Source organism: Protomyctophum bolini (genome assembly GCF_963924005.1).
Source record: "Protomyctophum bolini genome assembly, chromosome: 10".
NCBI classification, from domain to species: Eukaryota; Metazoa; Chordata; class Actinopteri; order Myctophiformes; family Myctophidae; genus Protomyctophum; species Protomyctophum bolini.
This window is the reverse complement of record NC_137871.1, coordinates 45,481,497-45,492,581: the sequence shown is the minus strand read 5'-3', so window position 1 is coordinate 45,492,581 and position 11,085 is coordinate 45,481,497. Positions and strand designations below refer to the sequence as shown.

At 46.2% G+C, this 11,085-nt stretch overlaps 1 protein-coding gene across 5 annotated transcripts in view; it reads left to right on the top strand.

Annotated features, from left to right (window-relative positions):
- setd7 (SET domain containing 7, histone lysine methyltransferase) overlaps window positions 1-8,312 on the top strand; it is a 20,040-nt gene extending 11,728 nt beyond the window's left edge. For 2 of the 5 annotated variants that reach the window (XM_080774432.1, XM_080774431.1), the window contains exons 5-8: window positions 1,099-1,180; window positions 2,317-2,434; window positions 2,690-2,847; window positions 5,803-8,312. In XM_080774432.1, the coding sequence (XP_080630558.1) occupies window positions 1,099-1,180; window positions 2,317-2,434; window positions 2,690-2,847; window positions 5,803-6,001 (557 nt within the window). In that variant the 3' untranslated portion in view covers window positions 6,002-8,312. Of the gene's footprint in view, window positions 1-1,098; window positions 1,181-2,316; window positions 2,435-2,689; window positions 2,848-5,802 lie in introns of those variants that run through there. The other 3 variants (XR_013964765.1, XR_013964764.1, XR_013964766.1) reach the window with 3 other exon arrangements.
- Window positions 8,313-11,085: the final 2,773 nt, after the last annotated feature.

The window sequence follows — 11,085 nt, the reverse complement described above, 5'->3', positions numbered from 1 at the left end:
CCCGTGTGTTGGTTCCCAGAGCACCAGTTTGCTGGCTGGCAGTTCTTGATGCCTTTGGCAGTGTCCTGCTAGTCTCATTCTCCTGGCTGCTATTTTCTGGCTCACCCTCGGTAGTCCCTCATACAGTCCCTCAGTCGCCGTACAGGTTAAAACAGTACACGTTAAAAGCAGAACAGTTAAAAGCAGAACAAAAACACAGCTTGCAGCAGACAGGTCATGCAGGGTCATAGGCCTGCCTAAACAGATGGGTTTTGAGGTGGGTTTGGAAAGTGGTGATAGAGTCCATGTTTCTGATGTCAGGGGGGAGGGAGTTCCAGAGGTGAGGGGCAGAGCGGCTGAAGGCTCTTGACCCCATGGGAGACAGACGGGCTGGGAGGACTTTCAGGGTGAGGGAGGAGGCAGACCTGAGAGACCGGGTGGGGATGTTGATGTGGACAAGGTCAGACAGGTATGGGGGGGCGAGGATCTTGTAGTCGATGCGTGATTTTATGGGAAGCCAGTGGAGTTGGTGTAAAACACGGGTGATGTGACTGATGACAGGGGGTTCTGGTGATGATACGTGCTGCAGTGTTCTGGACCAGTTGGAGTTTATGGAGAAGTTTGTGGGGGAGACCAAAAAGAAGGGAATTACAGTAATCCAGACGGGAGGTGACAAGAGCATGAACCAGGATTGCGGTACTGTGGGAAGTGAGTGAGGGGCGAAGGCGGTTGATGTTTCTGATGTGGAAGTAGGCAGACCGGATGGTGTTGTTGATGTGGGTGTGGAATGAGAGTGTGCTATCGAGGACGACACCCAGACTCTTAACCTGAGGGGAGGGGGAAATGAGAACGTTATCGAGTTGTTGGAGGAGGGGGAGGTTCACGTCTCAAGTTAATGCCCTAGTGTGTGTGTGTGTGCGTGCGTGTGTGTGTGTGTGTGTGTGTGTGTGTGTGTGTGTGTGTGTGTGTGTGTGTGTGTGTGTGTGTGTGTGTGTGTGTGTGTGTGTGTGTGTGTGTGTGTGTGTGTGTGTGTGTGTGTGTGTGTGTGTGTGTGTGTGTGTGTGTGTGTGTGTGTGTGTGTGTGTGTGTGTGTGTGTGTGCGTGCGTGCGTGCGCGCAGGTCCAGTGTTCTCCTATGATAAATCCACGTCTTCTTGCATCGGAACTCACGTCCTGCTGCCCGACCCATATGAGAGTCAACGGTAAGACCACGCCCCCTCTGACCCTAAGACCACGCCCCCCTCTGACCCACAACCTGGCAACACCGGCGAGAGGTAGGTGTCGCCAGATTGTGTGAGAGAAATAAGCAAGCCAAGCCCCAAGTCGCTTATAACCAGCGGACATGGCAGTACAGAGTGACGTAGAGGGTGCGCTGTGATTGGCCTTAGTAAAACTATACCTAAACCTAACCCTAACCTTAGCCTTAGTAAAACTATACCTAAACCTAACCCTAACCTTAACCTCAGTAAAACTATACCTAAACCTAACCTTAACCCTAACCTTAACCTCAGTAAAACTATACCTAAACCTAACCTTAGCCTTAGTAAAACTATACCTAAACCTAACCCTAACCTTAACCTCAGTTAAACTATACCTAAACCTAACCTTAACCCTAACCTTAACCTCAGTAAAACTATACCTAAACCTAACCCTAACCTTAACCTCAGTAAAACTATACCTAAACCTAACCTTAATCTCAGTAAAACTAACGCAGTGGCCCGGGGGGGCGTTTCCAATAATCCAGAGACGATTCCCTCCTCGTGTGAATAACTCACGTTTTTAACGTAGATTTAAGACGTTTCTAACTCACGTCACTATGAAAAACTACGCTGTCACATTATCAAATGAAATGGTGTTAGTATTTATATGAAGTATATAAAGTACTGAACCTTTTCACAGTGAATGAACCGGCTGCCGACCGGAGGCGTTCCACCGGCCCAAACTTCTACATCCTGACAGTTTTCTGAAAAAGCTGTGTTTCTATATGTCAGTCGCTCTTCGATTTTTCAACAAAATAGCAGATCTACAAGCTCGTAGCGCGCCACTCGGTGGCGCGCTACGAGCTTGTAGATCTGCTATTTTTCAATAGCTAAAGCACGACATGACGCTAACACTGAACTGAACTTAGAGCCCATTGTGTCTGCAACATATTCTGTGTCCTCACTTCCAATGTTACTGTGGCTTATCCTGTGTCTGTGTGTGTGCGTGCGTGTGCGTTCGCGTGTGCGTGCGTGCGTGCGTGCGTGCGTGCGTGCGTGCGTGTGTGCGTGTGTGTGTGTGCGTGCGTGCGTGCGTGCGTGCGTGCGCGTGTGTGCGTGCGTGCGTGCGTGTGTGTCAGGGTCTTCGTAGCAGACTCTCTGATCAAAGGAGGAGGTCAGGGTCTGTTTGCCAAGATAGACGCTGAACCTGACACTGTGATGTCATTCTACAACGGAGTACGCATCACGCACTCTGAGGTACGCGTGTGTGTGTGTGTGTGTGTGTGTGCGTGTGTGTGTTCTATATCTATAATGTGATGTATCACCATGTGTTCAGCATACTGTAAATCTCTCTGGATTAAGAGCGTCTGATAAATGACATACATTGTAAATTGTACAAAGGTTAGCGCTGACCTCTAGTGGTATATGTCGGTACTAAATAATGAATCCTTTGGGGGTTTTTTTATGTGGTGTGTGTGTGTGTGTGTCTCGGTGTGTGGGGGGCGTGTCCAGGTGGACAACAGGGATTGGTCGCTGAACGGAAACACCATCTCATTGGACGACGACACGGTGATTGACGTCCCTCAGCCCTTCGACCGGACGGAGAAATACTGCGCCTCGCTCGGCCACAAAGGAAACCACTCCTTCAGCCCCAACTGTCGATACGACCAGTAAGATATTACAATTTACAATTTAGGCATTTATCAGACGCTCTTAATCCAGAGCGATTTACATTAAGCAAGAACAAAAAGCATGGGGAATACATCACATAAAAACATTTATCATGAAACATGCGTAAGCTAAGAAAGTAACAGTGGAATATCTATAATGAAACTATACATATAAGCTATACAATACATCTATACTACTATGATATACATTATGTACTATGACGTGCTATGACTACATACAATGCACTTATGCTGTTTACATAACATGCTATAAGTCTGTATCAAATGCTATCTAAGTCTACAGAATTGCTATCTAAGGGGATGGGGTAACCACTCCTTCAGCCCCAACTGTCGATACGACCCGTAAGGAAACCACTCCTTCAGCCCCAACTGTCGATACGACCAGTAAGATATTGTGTGGCCAGATTTGACTGGAGAGCCTGCCATCGAGCAAATTACAGATTTTCACCAGAGGAGAAAAACCTTTTTTCATGTAAATATGAAATAAATTCTTAAACATGTAGCTAGTAGGCATGTGGAAAATAATCGATACGTATCGATACACATCGATTATGACGTGCGCGATGCGAGTGAATCGGTTCATTCACTGTGTATCGGTAAAATTGACGGGTGGAATCTCGATGCATCGTTCGCGGAGTGCTTGCATCGGTAAAATCCGTGGTTGCACCGTTTTTTCGTGGTAAATTTCACCCTATCCTGTGTTTCCGAGGCGCAGTGAACGTACCATCAGAAAAGGAAGGTAGAAAAAAGGTCTCTCGCAGGCAGCGCACACACAGGGCGCGTTCGGAAATAGCGCACTGAGCCCACTGTGCAATGCAAACTAATAGGAGAGTGTGCTCCGGTGTGGTATTTCCGAACGCGCCCACAGTCAGTGAACAGAAGCTACCGTACGACGGTGCAGAGTAGTCATTGAGACAACAAACAGACTCAGACTATAAAGAGCACCCGCGACTAACAGAAGTGAGCCCCACGCATTAAACGAGAAGCACCACCTTTACTCTTTAGCTTTATAAAATAGCTGTCCGAGTAGCTTTGTCCGTCGATCAGATGACTTTTCACTGTAGCGCTGCGTGCTGGACTGCTGGTAATGATCCACACTCCACAGCTGTGCTTGCTGATTATCCGACGCAAATCTGCGTCGCGATCATCATCAATTTGTAATTAAAGAAAGCGTCTGCAGTCTGCACACACGTGTACAACAACAACAACGCCACAGCAGGGTGTACTGCTTGCGTTTAAAGTCGTTTACAACCGTTTTCCAACTTTCCACTGTCCAGCTTTCCCCTGCTGTTCTCTGGGATAGAAGCCTTATTTATATTCTGCAGCAAGACGGTGTCGCACGCCTAGAATTGCAGATCCACAAGCTCACAGCGGGGCGTGGATGAGACGCGTTGTGAGCTTGTACATCTGCTATGTATTCACAACGTAATAATACATGCAGGCCAGGGTCTTCAATGTTTTTCAGGTCAAGCCAAGGACCACTTAGCTGAGAGTGAGAGATCAAGTAGGGACCCCCAATATACATAGGCAATTATATTATAAAACTGTTGCAGATTAAACTAGACATAGACTTGTTTGACAGCACTACAAGTGTGACCTGTAATTTTTGTTTTGTTTATTTGTTTCTTTTCTATTTATATGTTGGTAACATTAATTGATGAACGATAGGCTATTACATTTTAATCTCTTGAACCCTCTATACTCAAAACCTCAAATTGACCTTTGAGATATAATAATTATACTATAGCCTATGATTATTAGTAATCTAACAATTCCACAATAACCAGCAGAGAGCAGACCCTTTGTTTACTTACAGAATTCTATAAGTTGGGTTGTTTCAGATGCAGAGCTATAATACTAACCTACAGTAAAACAAAAAATTTCTTTGAATTTAAATGTAATGCATTTTTACATGTTTTGGGAAATTAATAGAGCTTTAATATAAATCCGAATTGAATCGCCATCAAATTGCATCGTATCGGTAGAGGGGTGAATCGTATCACATCGTATCGCCAGGAGATTCCATGTATCATGATTTCTTTCTACTCAGTCTGTGTCTCATAGGATGGGTGTGGGCAGTTTAGAAACCGTCTTCCAGTGACCTTCCAGTGGCAGATTCTTTTTTAAACAAACATGTTTAGATTTTCATTATTGTGAGAACGATTGCTTCCATTTTCGCATTGCAACTTTTCAGGACTAGAAAGCCTGCAGTTTCTATTAGCTTGTATTCCCCATCGATGATGTCACTGGAAGACGGTTTCTGAACTGCCCACAGCCCTCCTATGAGACACAGACTGGTTTCTGAATGGCCCACAGCCCTCCTATGAGACACAGACTGGTTTCTGAACCGCCCACAGCCCTCCTATGAGACACAGACTGGTTTCTGAACTGCCCACAGCCCTCCTATGAGACACAGACTAGTTTCTGAACTGCCCACAGCCCTCCTATGAGACACAGACTGGTTTCTGAACGGCCCACAGCCCTCCTATGAGACACAGACTGGTTTCTGAACTGCCCACAGCCCTCCTATGAGACACAGACTGGTTTCTGAACCACCCACAGCCCTCCTATGAGACACAGACTGGTTTCTGAACGGCCCACAGCCCTCCTATGAGACACAGACTGGTTTCTGAACCACCCACAGCCCTCCTATGAGACACAGACTGGTTTCTGAACGGCCCACAGCCCTCCTATGAGACACAGACTGGTTTCTGAACTGCCCACTGCCCTCCTATGAGACACAGACTGAGTAAGAAATAAAATAATTATTAGTGAGGACCTATTATATGAAGATAGGTTGAAAAGTGGTGAAGTTGTCCTTTAAGGGTCTGTTGGCCAAGATAGACACTGTGATGTCATTCTACAACGGAGTATACGCATCACACACACTCTGAGGTACTGACTGCTCTGTGTGTGTGTGTGTGTGTGTGGCAGGTACATCCACCCCCGCTTCGGGCCCCTGAAGTGTCTCCGTACGCTGCGCTCCGTGCGCGCTCAGGAGGAGCTGACGGTGGCGTACGGCTACGACCACAAGGGGGCGCCGGGCGGCGTCGGCCCCGAGGCTCCCGATTGGTACAAGCTGGAGCTGGAGGCCTTCAGGACACGCCCCCACGCTCAGGACGGCGGCCAATGAGGACACGGCGCTTAATTGGCGCTCATGAGGCCTGAGGGGGCCAATGAGAACACAGAGTCTTCTGACAATGACATCATCATCATCAGAGTCAGAGTACGTTGTCTCTGTTGTTCCGTTTGATTGGTCGAATACTTCACCGCAACTGGTTCTCTCAAACCTGATTGGTCGAATACTTCACCGCAACTGGTTCTCTCAAACCTGATTGGTCGAATACTTCACCGCAACTGGTTCTCTCAAACCTGATTGGTCGAATACTTCACCGCAACTGGTTCTCTCAAACCTGATTGGTCGAATACTTCACCGCAACTGGTTCTCTCAAACCTGATCACGTCAAGTACCCCCAAATGGACACTAATCAGCCCCGCCCCCGCGGACCCCCCGCTTGAAGACATATGCCAGGGACCCCCCAGGGACCCCCCCCCCCCAGGGACCCCCTCCACAGGGACCCCCCATGAGAGAACATATGCCAGGGACCCCCCAGGGACCCCCCATGAGAGAAGGATATGTTACGTTAGCCTGGTTAATAAACCAGACCGAATCAGCCGTTGGCAAAAAGAAAATTGCCTGCCGGCGGATTACGGTCTGGAGAGGCTCAATTGTACGCCCATTTCCTACACCAGAGAAATGGGGCGGCCAATCGGGACACGGTATGCAATATGGGGCAGGCTTTGGTACAGTGACTTTCAACGCTTGAGACCTTTGACTGACAGCAGCTCTGACCAATTGCGTCAAAGAGAAAATGTTTCAACCCGCCCCCCCTGGAAATGAAATCCAAGCTGAGCCTCCCCAGACTAATATCCCGCGGTCCGTGCGATATTAGTCTGGTTTATTAACCAGGCTAATGTTACGGCTCTAGCAGAGATTCTTCCATTTTAATTTTAAGGACCCCCCAGTTTGACATCCATTAAAACACTTTCAGGGTTTTAAATTGTTTAATCCAACGATCAGCTCTGCCTAATTAATTATGTGAAACCCAGCATTTGTTTAATGCGTTTAATTCGCCCTTTTAAAATATTTAAAAAATAAATAGCGGATTTGTCGCAGACCTGGTGACGAGGGGGCATATTTTTTTGTCAATCTAGGGGTCCTTGACACGAAATACGTTTGGGACCCGCTGTCTTAAGGTCATTACACACTGGCGAATTAGCGACGCGATATATTCGTGCGAATAATTCGCATTTAAAAAAACACAAAAACAATTGAAGTCCATGCAAGCTTCCACATCAGTGGCGAATGTGCGAAAATGCGATCCGTTTTCGCTCTTTTATTTGTTCGCTCTGGTGTCGTATTCTGCAGAGATTCGCAGGCGAACTGCAACATGCAATATTTCGCATTTTCAGATGGCTTGTTCGCATCGCGTCGCTAATTCGCCAGTGTGTAACGACCTTTACTCTATACGACAACACTACGCAGCGCGGAGCGTTTGGATATCCTAGAACTGAGCTTGTGAAGGAGCTGTGTTCGCCCTGAGCCGGACTGGTGCTTGTAGATCTACAAAGCGGTGTGTGGTGGTGTACATGTCCACTGTGCCTTTGGATTTTGTGACAATGACCCGTTATTGATATTATTATTATTGCAACTAGGGCCGGGACTTTATGCGATTAATTTAGATTAATTAACTACAGAAAAGTTAATCGCAATTAACTACAGAAAAATTAATCGCAACTTTTTTTTTTTAAGGCGGAACGTTTCTCACTGGGCGCATTTCCAGTACTGAATATAGGCTCATTAGGCTGCTGCACCACCTTAAGTTGATATTTTTTCAGACCTCCAGTTCTAGGCAACACAGAATGGGGTGACTTTTTATTATTATTATTATTATTATTATTAACAGCTATATTAATGAGTGGTAATATAAATATAATATGAGTGGTATCCTGTAGTCACTATTCATTGATTCACTGGGATACCAAAAAACATTTGAAAAAAAAGGTTTCTCGCTGTTCTCAGGTTGATGCGATTAAAATGCGATTAATCTAGAATAATTAACTACAAAGCCTCTGATTAATTAGATTAGTTTTAATCGAGTCCCAGCTCTAATTGCAACATATTATTATTGCAGTCATACAAAAAAAATATTTTGTAATGTGCTATACTGTATAAATGAACTATACATATTACATAGATATAAATGAACTATACATATTAAATACATATAAATGAACTATACTTAGATGATCTAGAAGCTCACGTTCTGAGCCAACGTTGTGAGCTTGTAGATTCTTTTCTATTTTTGAAAAAAAAAAAAAAACGTGTAGGACATATAGGAAATAAATAAGTGTTTATTTGACGTTGGTCAATAAAAATAAACCTTGGCAAGAAATGATAAAACTGTGTTTTTTACAGTTCACGCCAGACCGGAAAAGTCTGGCGTGGCATTTTATTTGTTCGTCCCAATGTTTTGTGTTTATTGCCATGAGTTGCTTTGTTCCGAGGCTTGCAGGTCTTTAACCCATTCTGACCTGAGATCAGATTCTAAAAAGGTCTGTTTGATTTTTCTTCGATTTTTCAAAAATAGCAGACCTACAAGCTCGTTCGTAGCGCGCCACTCGGTGGCGCGCTACGAACTTGTAGATCTGCTGAAGTAACTACAACAACAAGCCATATTACACCGTTTTAATGTGGATTTTCATTCAGCGGTTCAAAGGGTAACTTTAACCAACTAACTGTGTGTGTGTGTGTGTGTGTGTGTGTGTGTGTGTGTGTGTGTGTGTGTGTGTGTGTGTGTGTGTGTGTGTGTGTGTGTGTGTGTGTGTGTGTGTGTGTGTGTGTGTGTGTGTGTGTGTGTGTGTGTGTGTGTGTTCACACATTTCACAAACTGTTCAGTGTTCACACACACACACACATAAGAAAACAGTCTTACACTTCCATCTAGTGACCAAACACATGAATGACCTAAAAACCCTTTTCATATCAAGGTACATGATGTATTATTCAGCATTTGAGCCACGGACCACCGTTTGATGACATTTATTCTCTCAGACCCATCTGAGCCACGGCAGGGCCGGTTCTAGGCAGGCATATGAGCAATATAAGCGGTCGCTTGGGGCCACAACCACTGAGGTAGCCACATCGCAGGGAGAAGATATTTTTTTATTTTTTTTATTATTAACATAAGAACATATAAATGTATTTGAAAGTCAATAAAAATGTTAATTTTCAGGATTCCAATTCATAAATACCCGTAGCTAAAAAATAATTCAGGATTCAAATAAAAAATTAGCCAAAAAAATTGCTGATCTACGAGCTCACGTCGCAGTTTGAGCTTGTAGATCAGCTCTTTTTGACTCTATGCATTGTGGCCCTCTGGAGTGAGTGTGGAACTATAGTGGCCCTCTGGAGTGAGTGTGGAACTATAGTGGTCCTCTGGAGTGAGTATGGAACTATAGTGGTCCTCTGGAGTGAGTGTGGAACTATAGTGGCCCTCTGGAGTGAGTGTGGAACTATAGTGGCCCTCTGGAGTGAGTGTGGAACTATAGGCCCTCTGGAGTGAGTGTGGAACTATAGTGGTCCTCTGGAGTGAGTATGGAACTATAGTGGCCCTCTGGAGTGAGTGTGGAACTATAGTGGCCCTCTGGAGTGAGTGTGGAACTATAGTGGTCCTCTGGAGTGAGTGTGTAACTATAGTGGCCCTCTGGAGTGAGTGTGGAACTATAGTGGCTCTCTGGAGTGAGTGTGGAACTATAGTGGCCCTCTGGAGTGAGTGTGGAACTATAGTGGCCCTCTGGAGTGAGTGTGGAACTATAGTGGCTCTCTGGAGTGAGTGTGGAACTATAGTGGTCCTCTGGAGTGAGTGTGTAACTATAGTGGCCCTCTGGAGTGAGTGTGGAACTATAGTGGCCCTCTGGAGTGAGTGTGGAACTATAGTGGCTCTCTGGAGTGAGTGTGGAACTATAGTGGTCCTCTGGAGTGAGTGTGGAACTATAGTGGCTCTCTGGAGTGAGTGTGGAACTATAGTGGTCCTCTGGAGTGAGTGTGGAACTATAGTGGCTCTCTGGAGTGAGTGTGGAACTATAGTGGCCCTCTGGAGTGAGTGTGGAACTATAGTGGCTCTCTGGAGTGAGTGTGGAACTATAGTGGTCCTCTGGAGTGAGTGTGGAACTATAGTGGCCCTCTGGAGTGAGTGTGGAACTATAGTGGTCCTCTGGAGTGAGTGTGGAACTATAGTGGCCCTCTGGAGTGAGTGTGGAACTATAGTGGCCCTCTGGAGTGAGTGTGGAACTATAGTGGCCCAATGGAGTGAGTGTGGAACTATAGTGGTCCTCTGGAGTGAGTATGGAACTATAGTGGCCCTCTGGAGTGAGTATGGAACTATAGTGGTCCTCTGGAGTGAGTGTGGAACTATAGTGGCCCTCTGGAGTGAGTGTGGAACTATAGTGGTCCTCTGGAGTGAGTGTGGAACTATAGTGGCCCAATGGAGTGAGTGTGGAACTATAGTGGCCCTCTGGAGTGAGTGTGGAACTATAGTGGCCCTCTGGAGTGAGTGTGGAACTATAGTGGTCCTCTGGAGTGAGTGTGGAACTATAGTGGCCCTCTGGAGTGAGTGTGGAATAGTGGCCCTCTGGAGTGAGTGTGGAACTATAGTGGTCCTCTGGAGTGAGTGTGGAACTATAGTGGTCCTCTGGAGTGAGTGTGGAACTATAGTGGTCCTCTGGAGTGAGTGTGGAACTATAGTGGCCCTCTGGAGTGAGTGTGGAATAGTGGCCCTCTGGAGTGAGTGTGGAACTATAGTGGTCCTCTGGAGTGAGTGTGGAACTATAGTGGTCCTCTGGAGTGAGTGTGGAACTATAGTGGCCCTCTGGAGTGAGTGTGGAACTATAGTGGCCCTCTGGAGTGAGTGTGGAACTATAGTGGCCCTCTGGAGTGAGTGTGGAACTATAGTGGTCCTCTGGAGTGAGTGTGGAACTATAGTGGCCCTCTGGAGTGAGTGTGGAATAGTGGCCCTCTGGAGTGAGTGTGGAACTATAGTGGTCCTCTGGAGTGAGTGTGGAACTATAGTGGTCCTCTGGAGTGAGTGTGGAACTATAGTATAGTGGTCCTCTGGAGTGAGTGTGGAACTATAGTGGCCCTCTGGAGTGAGTGTG